The sequence below is a fragment of the Triticum dicoccoides genome, chromosome 5B, assembly GCF_002162155.2.
Source record: "Triticum dicoccoides isolate Atlit2015 ecotype Zavitan chromosome 5B, WEW_v2.0, whole genome shotgun sequence".
Classification (NCBI taxonomy): domain Eukaryota; kingdom Viridiplantae; phylum Streptophyta; class Magnoliopsida; order Poales; family Poaceae; genus Triticum; species Triticum dicoccoides.
The window spans coordinates 492,174,748-492,188,570 of record NC_041389.1 but is presented as its reverse complement, the minus strand read 5'-3'; the positions used below and the strand labels follow the sequence as shown (position 1 = coordinate 492,188,570).

The window sequence follows — 13,823 nt, the reverse complement described above, 5'->3', positions numbered from 1 at the left end:
AGGAACCGGTAGAATCTCTGGTGGACCGCATCAGCGATCTCCCGGACGTCATCCTTGAGGAGATCATCTCGCTTCTCCCCACCAAGGATTGCTGCCGCACACAAGTCCACTCAACTCGGTGGCGCCCTCTATGATGCACTGCACCCCTCAATCTCGAATGTCGTTAGATATCTGTCCTTCCTGAATTTGATCTCCTCAGAGCCATCGTCTCTTCTGACCAGCAGGGCCCCGTTCAATGCCTCTGCATCCAAACACGCTACCTGTTGTCCATACCCGGCACGGTAGACGCTTGGCTGACATCCCCTGAATTCAGAAAACTCCAGCAGTTTGAGTTGTACCATTACCACAAAAGTTTCATACCACGAACACACCAAGAATTCGCGCCCACACCACTGTTTTCCATCTCGCGGTTTTCCTCCTCTCTCCACACCGCCACCTTCGCCCGGTGCCATCTACCAGACGACCTGGTACAAATGCTTCGACTCCCACTGCTAAAAAAACTTTCGCTTGTGGTGGTTTATCTGTCGGAGGCCTCACTGCACAGCATCATCCACTCCAGTTGCCCTGCCCTAGAGCGCTTGCTGATTGTTTTGGGAATAGAAATTCGTATCAGTTGTCTCCAAATAAAGTCGCCTCACCTTAAAAGCATTGGAATTTGTTTTGAGGGACAACAGCTCATCATCGAAGATGCCCATTCACTTCAAAGGTTGCTCCTTGATAATTATTATACACCTTCACAAATAACTGTCGTCTCTGCGCCCAATTGGAGACCTTGGGTGTAATTCGTGGCCCGTTTAATGATCACAAGGAGTTGGTGCTTGGCTCCTCACCTTTTCAGGTACCATATATTATCATCTACACATTTGTAATCATAAGCTGCATTTTTCATTTGTGCGCATAAGTTTTATATCATCTTGGAGTACACTTTGGGTACTAATATTATGTTATATGCTCAATGAAGAGTTCGTCCATTGATAGCCTATCAATGCTGGTGGATTTTGTCAAGATCATATATATCAGAATGTTTAGTTTTGATCTGACATAATTATTGGCTTGCTGTGATGCTTTCAATCTCTAGAGAATTTATATAGAGAGGTAATGATTTCATGCACATTGAGAGCCCGTGTATATTGTACTACAATTAACTGTTCAGCTGTCGTTCTTTCGACGTACTCTTTTTTCAGACCTGAACTATTTTCAATCTTCATGTCTACTTAGGCAGAACCACAAGGAGAAAAACATATAACCAATCGGTGGCGTAATAAGCACAAAGATTTTCTCAATTCTCATGACATTCGTTTGAGGACAATAACGATGGAACGATATGCATCCAACCAGGCAAACAAAAGCTTTGTCACATTCTTCATGTTGAATGCGAGGTTACTATTGTCCATGAGGCTTAATTTTTACTGCAAGAGACTTCTCACGGACGGACATGTTGAACAGCAAAAAAAGAAGTTTCAGGTGGACAAATGGGCTTCTAAACGTGCTCGGCTTCTATTTACAACAAGTTGTAGTCATCCTGAAATAATTTTTTTGCACAGGATGTTGATTTGATGGATCAGACCGATCCATTTGTTTGTGACTGCAAAAAAGAGTGGTTGGGTTAGATGTTACTGTCATGTTCAATCTGGGTTTTGTCTAAAAATTTTATGAACAATTAATCCTTGGGCTTTTTGTACCATTTGTATGCTTGAGTTGCATGTTGTTGCCCTCGTACTCCCCTCCACTTGCCACTACACTATCGCATCTTCCACGGCTGTTGTCCATTCCCGTCCGAGGCCTCGCCCTCGTTCTCCGTCTTGGTTCGCTCGCTGTGCTGCCGTCATCTGGCATTGTCAACATGGTCAACAACCAAGAGGAATCAGGAGATGACTGTACGTGGAGAGGCTGACAGTAGGGACCCACCAGGGTCATTGCATTTTGCAAGCAGGTGCCTCGTTATTACAAGCCAAAAAATACTTCCTCCTAATTGTTTATCAACTAGGTCCCACGCCATTGTCAATGTAGTCAATAAACGAGAAAATTACACAACGAGCGGATAACACCAGGGACCCAGCAGCTCGCCCAGTGGTTTTTTAGTTTCAGAGATGGAGCTCAACTGCGCGTTGTGCGGGGGATGTGGCCCGTCTAGCCCACGCTTACGCTTTTATTAAGCACATGATGAGCCCAGTTGATGTATTTTTCTTTCTGAAAATGGCTAGCCCAGTTCTTTTTTTTTGGAGAATACCAAAACCGAGGCCTACTTGCTTTTCTCAGCCCTGCTGGGTTGCAAATCTTTCAAGATGAGGAGGGATGTAAGTAGTAAGAAATGGGCTTCCCCAGAAAATGGGTTATAAGTTGTAAGAAATGGGCTGACCGGCAATTGCATTAAAATATCAAAAAAGATCAGGATTTCTCTACTCTCTACTCTTATAAAAACCAAAGCCAACTGGCAATTACATTAAAATATCATCTTTTCTCCCATAAGATAAACTACTCATACAAATGCACCTTCATGTTCCGTGCAGCGAACGAGCATCTTGCTAGTTAAGATTCTAAATTTCATTCATCTTTTTGGCGGAGAATTGTTTTTTGAATTTTATTTTTATATATTTTTTTGAAAATTATTGTTAACGTGACTCGAAATTTCGTGATTAAAAGAGTTCAAAGCCCACCGAAATATGCAAAATTTTGATGAGTTTTTTAGTAGTGCCCAGAATATATGGTCTGTAATGCTAATAAAAAGAATATGGGCTTCAAATATCCTTAAGAATTAGCAAATGGGCTGTAAATTATTAAAAATAATGGCTAATGGGTTGTATGATGTTTTCCACAGATTTGGAGGCTGACTTTTGGGCCTACCACGCGATTTCAAGCTGCGACCGGTGTGCCCAAAAACTTTGAATCCCCCGCAGCTTGTCTCGGATCTCATCAATCCTGTCACTTTTGCATGGGATATGGAGGCTTTGGATGAACATTTGTACCCAATGGACAAGTAGGCAATCCTTAACATCCCGCTCAGCTCTCGAGTTCGCCAAGATTTCTGGGCATGGCACTATGAACGAAAGGATGTCTTCACAGTTCGGTCGGCATACAAGCTTCTGTCAGCCACCAAGCAGCAGCGCACGGACTGGCTCGAACACAATGATGGGCACTCGCGTGTTGAAGCAGACAAAGGATCTTGGGCAAAGTTATGGGGAGCGGCGGTCCCTTCGAAAGTCCGCGTCTTTGCTTGGAGATTGGCCAAATGCTCCATTCCCACAGGAGAAGTCCGAAAGCATAGAAGTATGGCCGACTCGGTGGAGTGCTCGCTTTGTCACGCGGCAGTGGATACTTGGCGCCACTCTCTCTTTGACTGTCGCATGGCACGTTGTGTTTGGGCTCTCGCCGATGAGGACCTCACAGATACGATCATCTCAAACATAATGGAAGATCCAAAGCTCTGGATGCTATGGCTGGTGGATACTTTAAACACCGATGATCTGGCACGTGTTCTCGTAACCATGTGGGCCATCTGGTGGGCACGACGTCGAGCCATACATGATGATCAGTTTCAGAGTCCGCTATCCACTCATATCTTTGTAAACAAATTCTCGGCAGATCTGGGGATGCTACCAAAAAATAGTGCACGCCAAAAGGAGCGGCATGCAAATCCCAAGGACCTGCATGTGAATTCCAGGGACTTGCATGTGAATACAGGAGCGCGGATGGAGCCAGCAACACGGATCGGGTGGCTTCCCCCCGAGCGTCATGAGTTCAAGATCAATGTCGATGGTGGCTTCTCCAAGATAGGGGACCGGGCCGCCTCAGCGGCTATCTGTAGGGACAAGGGGGGCAACTACATTGGTGCCTCGGCGATCATCTATGAAGGCCGTCTCGATCCGACAATCCTCGAAGCTCAGGCATGTAGCGAAGCTCTCTCGCTTGCTGCCGATCTGCAGCTCCAATCTGTGTGTGTAGCCACTGACTGCTTGGAGGTCGTAACAAATTTACGGGAGGAAGTTCCATGCAGATATTATCCTATCTTACATGACATAAAACATCAGAGGAGGTTGTTTAGCGACACTAGTTTTATTCATGAAAATAGAAAGCACAATGGAGAGGCCCATGCCTTGGCAAAGGCAGCTGCTTCTCTTAGTCCTGGGCGCCATGTGTAGCTTAGTATTATGCCCGATATCATCTGTATCCCATTATGTTTGAACGTTTAATAAAGGATGCGGATTGCTCAAAAAAAGATATATTTAATTTAATCAAATTCAAATAAGATATTTTTTCAAGAAATTTAAAACATTTCATGATTTAGGAGAAAAGTAATACAGAAAAAAATAAAGGTCCTTCATGAGGTTGTTGCATTGGTGGAGTTAAAAGTTATTAATAAAGCCAATTACACTAGTAATGCTAAAACTTAGCACAAACTGTCACTTTAGTGCTAGAACTTGCGGTATACATCAAAGTGGTGCAAAAACTAGACTTTGGGATGTAAATACAGTGAAAATCTTGTTTGTATATGGCCTTGACGCTGACAAGACATGACAACGTGGGGGTTTTCGCCAAAAGAGCATGCTACACGCCTCGTCTTCACCATGCAGTCACTGGCAGCGGGCCCTGCGCCACGCTGTCATGCCATGTTAGGGTGGCAACCTTATACAACAAAATTTGCAGTGTATTTGCACGCCAAACTCAAGTTATTTCACCATTTTAATGTATACCGCAAGTTCTAGTACTAAAGTAACTGTTTACACGAGTTCTAGCATCACCGGTGTAATTCACTCTCATGAATAAATGAGAAGAAGAGGGAAGGAGCTAAACAAACACAAAACTTGACATGAGATGCTAAAAACTAAAATAACTTGATAAGTAATTACTTCAAAAAGATCATCATAGCTTCCTTGAGATAAATAAAAATAGAAGAGTTGCGAAAAAAATAAACCAAAATAAAAATAGTGGGAGAAACTAAAAATAGCCAAAATAAGGAAAATAATTGAAAACTGAAAGAAAATGACTCCTTATAGTGGCACCTTACCAGTTAGAACAATATCCGACAGAACACACTCGTTTAAAAAACACAATGGTAAAAGATATCTTATTGAGGGGTCTGCCGGATTTTACACTAGCACCATTGTTTCACGAACACCCTCACTTGTGAACGTCCTTATCTCATCTCACATTTGGCTTGCTAAAATGTGGTAAATATATGCAAAATTTTAGAAGGGAAACCCTAAGAGCATCTACAACTGTAGTTGCTTAAATCCGACACCAGGCCCCCGCCCCAAACGCCCGCGAACACGCCCGGGCGCGTCCACGGACAGTGACTGGACAACACATAAAAAGTTGATTCCACAATCACAAACATCATTTCCAAATCATCTAATCCATATTATTACATACAGACGTAAAACCTAATTTAAGCGGAGCTCGTCCGGCTCCGCCGCGCCCCTCACAGTGTTGGTCCGGTCATCAGCGAGGTAGAGTTGGACATGGGAACGAACCGACTCATAGGAGTCATGGCGCTGCCGGCTCCCATGGCCTACTCTTCCTCTTTGGAGTCTGTAACCTTCACTGCGCCGGTGGACGTGAGATCGATGTTGAATCCGACCTGGGAGGAGCCGGCGATGTCCACCATGACGTGGTTGCGGCGCCCGGACTGGTGCACCATACGGGGTGCTGGAAAATACGACTCCGCTTCGGCAACATCCACTGCCACGAGGACTGCCGCTGCCTAGCCCGGCGGGCACGCCGCGCCATATTTGCGTCAGACGATGCCCACGCGGACACCAACGGAGGGGTTGCGCATCCGCCAACGTGTTCGGATGCCAGATGGACCACACCGCCTCCGGTGAGGCAGCAACGACACACCTCGCGGCTGATCCATGCGTCATTTGGGCAGACGCAATGGATTCCCGTCAAGCGGCCTCCTCTCAGGAGCAACGGAGCGCAAACCGGATGGTCATCTCCTTCTCGGGGTCTTGTGGGATGAGCTCGGGGTCGACGGATCTGAAGGTGTAGGACTGTGATCCGCTGCCCGCCATGCCGAGAAGGCCGGTGATCGTCCGACAAGAGCCCGGGTGGCGGAGTGGAGTGGACTGGAGGGGAAGGAAGTGGAGTGGAATGCGGCTAGGGTTTCGACCGAAGGTGCAGATAGGGTCCATTTGATGTGGGGTTGAATGGGCCAGCATGGGCCAGATCCGACGGGCGGGCATGCCCAGCCGCGTCCGGGCGTCCCCATATGCGTCCAAGATTTAGACTGGATACAAGGGTTGCCAGTTAGTCCGGGCGTTCCGGCCTGATTTGGGGCGCCTGGTAGGGTGCGGTTTTTGTGTTCGATCACTGACGAGGCAATCCGTTCGGGCGGGTATGGGGTCCGGTTGTAGATGCTCTAAGGATGTCGAAACCGATGTAGACCACCTTTGACTGTTGTCACGCGTTTGAGGGGACAGCTGTGAGGTTTTTCTTTCTTCCAATTGTGCGAGGAATTGTAGTGCACCAGATCAATAATTGAGGGGGGCAGTTTGAAAAGTTAAACGAGGGAGGGAGACTCGAGAGTCGAGACTTCACTCTCGCCACACCTCTCGTCCGGCCTCCATCGCCCTTTGCATTTCCGGAAACCAAGACACGCCGACCGCCTCCAGCCACCGTCGGCCGTCCCTGACCTCCAGCCGCTGGACGCCGTCCGGACCTCCATCAGCCGAGCACCTTCCCACCATCCTTCAGCCGCCGGATTTGACCTGACCCTCACCGGTTTCTGTCAAGGTAATTTACCCCCACCCCCAGCCTCTAAATCAACCCCATCTATGCTTGATTTTTTTGTTCCATCTGGATTTAATTTACTCTCATCTCGGCATATTCTCCAGCAAATCGCCGGACGACTTGCGGCTTCTAATGGCGGATCCGGTGTCCGCTGCTGCCGCTGTAGGATGGCCATGAAAGCCGCTGGGTGGGTCGCCTCGCCCATCATCTCCGAGCTTTACAAGAAGGCCTCCTCCCTCCTCAGCTTTGATGCATCGCAGAAGCTCAAGGAACTGGAGCCAAAGATTTTGCTGCTACAGCGCGTGATGGAAATAGTTGAGGAGAGCCCTTACAGGCCTCGTCTGCAGCAGCTGTTCAACGATCTTAAGTCTGCTTTCTACGAAGCAGAGGACATCCTGGATGATGTTGAGTATTACCTCCTAGAGAAACAGATACAAGATGACTATCTCAAGTTAGAGGTGGCCGCGCCTCGACGCAACAAGAACCATGTGAAGAAGCTCTTGACGTCTGCCATGAAAAAGTGCAACTTCCTGAAAGATCAGGTCCTTTACTGCCTCTATATGTGTTTGTATTTCCTCTCGGGCATAAAACGGTTTTTTGTTAATTGTTGCATGAAAACATGTTAGAATTGCAAAAGGAGAGTACATTTGGGGCTCTACCCTTGATTTTCCGGTTTATTTGGGGGCTCATTGGCTTCACAACTTAGCAACCATATCCTTTCCTGGCAAAAGTGACGAACCAAAACTGAGTTGGATAATATTAAAAATAACCTTATTTTGCTAATCAAGCTGAAAATTAAAACTAACTTCAGTTTTCTTATGTACGTTTCTCGGATCCGTAGAAATATTTTCTCATTCATCGATTCCCTCGCTTGGTATTTTGTTTTTGCAGGAGTGTGGCATGTCAAAAATCGAGTTGAAGCAGAGCCTAGAAAAAATAGAAAAGGTCATAAATGATGCATGTGGATTTTTTGAACAGATGAACTTGCCAAACAAAAGCAATACTAATTTGAGCAAACCTGCCAACTCACGAGGTGCGGTCACTACGGCGAGGCCTCCATCCCTGGTAATCGGACGAGATAAAGATTGTGATAACATAGTTGCAATGCTTCATGATAATGAAGAAGATGCTCAACCAAACACCAACAGGGCTCAATGTTATTCCGTAATCGGCATTCATGGCATCGGTGGTTCTGGGAAATCAACCCTTTCACAACTTGTTTGTGCCCGTGAGCAAAAGGATGGTCATTTCAACCTTGTTATGTGGGTTCACGTTTCTCAGGATTTTAGTGTGGATACCATTTTCGGGCAGATGTCTGAGGCCGCTAGCAGGACCCCGTGCCCTCAGTTCAATAATCTTGACACCTTACAAACTAATTTGGAGAAGGTACATGGAAAACGGTTCCTCTTGGTACTAGATGATGTTTGGTACAATAATAGAGATGTGAGGCAGTATGAGAAGCTGCAACAGATACTTTCACCGCTGAACGCTGGAGAACCAGGAAGCAAGGTCCTGGTGACTAGTAGAACTAAAGATGCATTGATAGCTCTGGGTGCTGCAGAGCAGATATGTATTCCCATGTCAGTCCTAGGTGAAGATGTCTTCCTGAAATTGTTCAAGCACTATGCATTTCACAACGTGTGCGTTGCTGCTGATGACCGAATAAGACTCGAAGACATTGCGACTCAGATTGCAAAAAAGCTAAAGGGGTCACCTCTAGCGGCCAAAATTGTTGGAGGGCAGCTACGTATGAGGCCAAACATTGATTACTGGAGAAGTTCCCGAGATGGGAACCATTTGGATGACACCATGGGAGCTCTGTGGTGGAGCTACCAACATCTTGATGAACAGGTCAGACGATGCTTTGCTTACTGCAGTATTTTCCCTCGAAGACGTCTCTTGAGACAAGATGAGCTAGTGAAGCTTTGGGCTGCAGAAGGGTTTGCCAGAAGTAGCAACGAAGGGAAGGATTCAGAAGATGTTTGCCAGGGATACTTTGATGAACTAGTGTCAGCCTCATTTCTGCAACATAAAGTAGAGTTCCACACTGGTAGAAAGGACACTTATATAGTTCATGATTTGTTGCTTGATTTAGCGGACAAGGTCGCTGGAAGTGATTGTTTCAAAATCGAGAACAGATGGAAACGGAGAGGAGACAGCTTGATAATGGAAGGAGGACATGAAAAAGAAGTTCCCCTAGACGCCCGCCATTTTTATCTTCAGACCTATGATTCAGAATTGATTACTGAGAAGATATGTAAATTGGACAAGCTGCGGACTCTCATCATTGACGGCGTAGATGTCACAAAACCAGTTGAGGATAAAGTGGTCAAGAGTCTGTTTGTGAGGCTAAAGAAGTTGCGGGTGCTTATCATACCTGTCTATAATGATCAAGGTACATTTTCAGTCCCAGAATGTATTGGTCAGCTAAGGCATCTACGGTATCTAAGGCATCTTCCTTATGAGACTAGACACGGCAAGATGCTGGTTTTACCAAGCACTTTGAGCAAGCTTTACCACATGCAGGTTGTAGATTTTTCTGGTGTTGAAAAATTGGTGTTCAACTCTCGTGACGACATGTTTGGCCTCATCAACTTGCGACACATGGCCGGAATGCCGTTTCTGAAGATCCCAAGAGTTGGCAGGATGACGTTGCTTCTAACGCTGCAAAAATTTGAAGTGGGAAAGGAGCAAGGGTGCGAGTTAAAGCAACTCGGCGGCCTGAACCAGCTTCGCGGCAAACTGAGTATCGCGGGCCTCGAGAACGTCGAGACCCAGCAGGAAGCCCTTGAAGCCAAGCTGGGCGACAAAGAAGGGCTGACAACATTGGAACTGTGGTAGGGGCGTGATACGAGAGGAGAGTTGAAGAAGCAGGAGGCTCAGACGGAGGTGCTGGAGGGTCTCTGCCCACCCAAGCATCTGGAATCACTGACTATCCACTCTTACCATGGCTTGAGATACCCGAGCTGGATGATGGGCCAGCACGACGGCTGCCCAAAGTATCTCAACCAACTCAGCCTCTTCCATTGCAGCACAGAGCTTGGCCAAGAGCTTGGTGGGTTTTGGCCTCACCTCCGTTCCTTCTACATGTGCCGTTGCAGCTCGTCCACCATGCCGGATCACATGGAGCACCTGACGTCGCTCAAGTACCTGGCCCTCGACTGGTGCCCGAACATCCGGTCGCTTCCGACGCTGCCGCGTTCTCTTGAGCACTTCGATCTCAGCTTCTGCAATGAGATGCTGATGAGTTCATGCAGAAGAGCTGGAGACCCCAACTGGGAAAAGATTCAGCACGTTCCTTATGTATGTGTCAATGACTTAGAGGTAATAAATCACCGTATCTTGCTTGTAAAGAGTTGTCATGATGGTGTTTCTTAATCCGTTTGCTAAACTGTCAAACACCCACCAGACGATGGAATGGACACCCTGGACACGAAGAGCCCATGTAGATGATGGCGGCGGCTCTTCATCATCATCATCGCCCAAGACTCCCTCAAGCGTGGAGGCCGTGTGATCCTTAAACCTGCCTGCCAATAATATACCTCGTCTATTGTACTAGCATGTTGCTGATTTTGCGAGTCAAGTGGTGCTGCTGCTACACGGTGCAGAATTTGATGATCCTTGTCAACAACTTGCAACTACTATGTCTGTAATATAGTGAGTATAATGCTGTTAAACCATAAACACTGAGCTTGCGTATTTCCCATGGTTTGTAATATTATTGCACGAGAGATGCTCAAGATCCACATTTAATTGTTTCCAATTGGTTTGCAGTCAACTGCTTGTAGTAATATTTTCTTCCTTGCCCAAACCACAAGACATTGCTCAATCCCTATCTTTCTCTATGGTGTATTTATTCCCCGTGTGTTGATTACAAGGGACACTAGTGCTGCAGCAGATCAGCAACATATAGCCAAGCAGACCACTTTACATGCACAATATGACTGAGAGCTTGCCATCCTAGGTTTGGTATATTCTGATTGCCATCCAAGGCTCAAGAGGCTGAATGGACCCAACAAACGCACACATCTCAACATGTCGACACAAATTTACTCAGCATTCAGACCAATTCTTAACTCTATACGACGAGATCAGCAACATATAATCCAGCAGATCACCTTGTATGTACATTATTATACTTAGATCTGGATTGAATCCAACAGTGGAGCACACAATTGTCTGACATCATCATCACACTACTATACTTCCATCACATCCTTCAGTGAGAATCACCAGAATGACACCAAACAGATATATTGCTCGTGTGCGCGCCACATAGATCATCGAAAACACATGCACTTCGCAATCAGGCCAAAGCATCAGTACGCGTTGTCCGCGGGGCCGTGGTAGTTTCTCCTCCTCAGCTGGGATTCCGGTGCGGGCTGCTGGAGGAAGATCTTGGTAGGATCATGTGGATCGACGTACCTGTGAACATCAGACCACCAGTGAGTTCACACAACACAACAGGGGAATAGCTGGAAGGAGGATACTGGGAAATGTCAGATTGGTGCACTCACGCATGGCGCATCATGTCGTCGACAGGAGTTTGCGCTGCCTGCATGGGGTCCACACGGGGCACAGTAGCAGGCTGGGCTTCAAACTGATTGTAGCGCCGCACTGATGTTATCAGGTTCAGGAAGAGTGGCACAAAGGTACCACATCCACCTTCCTTGAACAAGATCTTGAAGGTGTGGGTCGAGTACAGAGCCCTGTTCTGGCTCTCTGGAACAACCTGCATTGAACCCGCCCAAGGTTATTAGTATCCCCGTGGTTTTATAGGAACGTAGGATGTGCAAGTATTCTCTGGTTCGATCATGAAATGTTCAGTGACAAACAACTCACCGGCTCAACGAATCCAGAAATATTGTTGCAGTGAAATATCGGTTGGTTGAACTTCTCACCGTGCACGTACAGCTGCCAACAAGTTTGCCATGTCAGAGAATTTACATTTTGCTCTGAACCCATGATGTAATGAAATTATTATTAAGGAAGCAACATCAATTGTTCCTTCCACCGATTCACACGGGATAGGGTCATTTCAGGATGCATTTACTCACCAGGGGCATATCAAAGGCAAAGAAGTTCCCAACAGGCTTGGCGGCGACAAACACCATCCTTATGTTAGACAGGTATATGGTGCCCTTTGTTTTTGCGTGACCGCCGGGCACCCTGAGAACAGGCGAAGCAACCATATGAGACTGATGATAGAGTCCAGTTAGTCATTTTTTGTGCAAAGCAGTGTTTAACTTAATAAGATGAAATCCCATGCAGAACACAATGAGAAAGCCTTCTAAATGACTAGAGTACAACACAATGAAAGCATTCCTCATCTAACTCGTGCACAACGAGATAAATGGGTGCCGCATTTGTAGCTCACGATCTACTACAGACTATGATACGGTGTTTCCGTGCACCGTTCCTAAATAAATCCCAAACCATACAATATGCAGCAGCAGCATTATTTTTCTCCTTGTCACCTAGCAGTTCCAACCAAGCGTTCCAAATTATGTAGCAGTCCAGTGGTTCGATACAAGCCTATACTGGTAAACCAGGCATCACAAACACATCAAACCTTGGAACTCGTATGTCTGCAATCCTCTTGAAGAAGACAAGGACGAACACGAGGATAGCTAAAAATTCGTTGCAAGGCGACATGCCAGCCACTGAAGGGCAGAATTCCCCTCTCAAACTAAGGGCTCGGCACAATTAGGACCGCCCGCATCACCGGGAATCTCAGACGAGCCAATTCCGAAGAGCTGTTAAAGCCATCCTCCTAGAAGCCAACCAATCCCCCGCCGTTTCTTCGCATCAAACCCTAACCTAACCCCAATTAAAAATCCCCATCCAGACAGCGCGATCGCTCGCGATGCTAGATCGGAAAAAAAAATAGCAATCTGTCCAAGCGAGGCGAAAGCAACCGGGGTGAGAGGACGGATGAGAGAGAGGGGATTACGCACGAGGGGATCTTGTCGACGTGGAACTCGACGCCGTCGCGGGCGAGGACGAACATCTCGCCGTGGAAGGGCACGGGCATCCCGTTCCCGAACAGCTGCGGGTTCTCCGCCATCTCTCCGGCTCCTCTCCGCCCGCCCGCCCGCTGCTCGAGCCTTGGTTCCTCGCTCCGCCGCGTCGCCGGATGGATCAGGGGAGCGACGAATGGGTTGGGGCTGGCTGGGACGCGGTTCCGATTCCCGGGAGGAGGTCTGGGTCTGGGTGCCTTGGTGGCGAGGCTTCTCGAAGCGGTCGACTCGGGTGGTTTGTTTGGTTTCGTTGCGACTCTGGGTTGGGTTGGGGGTGGTCGCGTTTATGCGAGAGGGGATCGATCGCGTGGACCGCTCGATCTCTCGTGCGAGGCGGAGAGCGTTCCAGACGCGGCCCGAAGCGTGTCCCTACCGCTGACCCTCAGCCAAATTGTTTGTTACTCCCTCCGGTCCGGAAATACTTCCTCTGTTTCTAAACATATGTTTTTAAAAGATTCCACTGCAAACTAGATACGGATGTATATAGACATATTTTAGAGTGTAGGTTCACTCATTTTGCTCCGTATGTAGTCTATAGTAAAATCTCTAAAAAGACTTATATTTAGGAACAGAGGGAGTACTTGTCATCAAAATGGATAAAAGGGGATGTATCTAGATGTATTTTCGTTCTAGATACATCTCTTTTTATTCATTTTGATGACAAGTATTTTCGGACGGAGGGAGTACTAAATTTTTTTTTCACGAGATGATATTGGCACCATTCGTCCGGACCATGCGATTCGGATGTGCTTTGGTCCTGTACTCATCCGTTGACCAGTCCGAAATTCCTTTTTAATGCAAACTGAAAGCAAATTTGAGGGCTTTGTGGGTGACCGGACCGCTGTCAGCATGCCTCCGACAACATGACCCCACCCAAAACCCTCTCCATCACCACGTCCTTTCCCGCCAAGCGGATAATGCCGCATTCATGCCTGCCCAAAGCAGACGCGGCCTCGCACTAGAGCTGGCGTTGAAGAGGCGCTTCAGCCGACATAGCCACCCTCATGGTTTCCCGGTTCACAAATTGTTTGTCCGCCTCCCTCCAATAAACATGAGCGGTTGTCGAGGAATCTA

At 47.2% G+C, this 13,823-nt stretch overlaps 1 protein-coding gene and 1 pseudogene across 1 annotated transcript; one reads left to right on the top strand and one right to left on the bottom strand.

Annotated features, from left to right (window-relative positions):
• Positions 1-6,855: 6,855 nt before the first annotated feature.
• Positions 6,856-10,665, top strand: LOC119311094 (annotated as a pseudogene).
• Positions 10,666-10,759: 94 nt separating this feature from the next.
• Positions 10,760-13,010, bottom strand: LOC119311095 (UPF0664 stress-induced protein C29B12.11c-like). Its single transcript, XM_037586726.1, has 5 exons — positions 12,687-13,010; positions 11,787-11,898; positions 11,572-11,643; positions 11,247-11,461; positions 10,760-11,154 (listed from the first exon to the last, which is right to left on the bottom strand). The coding sequence occupies exons 1-5, from the start codon at positions 12,794-12,796 to the stop codon at positions 11,049-11,051; spliced, it is 615 nt and encodes a 204-aa protein (XP_037442623.1). The 5' UTR covers positions 12,797-13,010; the 3' UTR covers positions 10,760-11,048.
• Between the last annotated feature and the right edge of the window lie 813 nt (positions 13,011-13,823).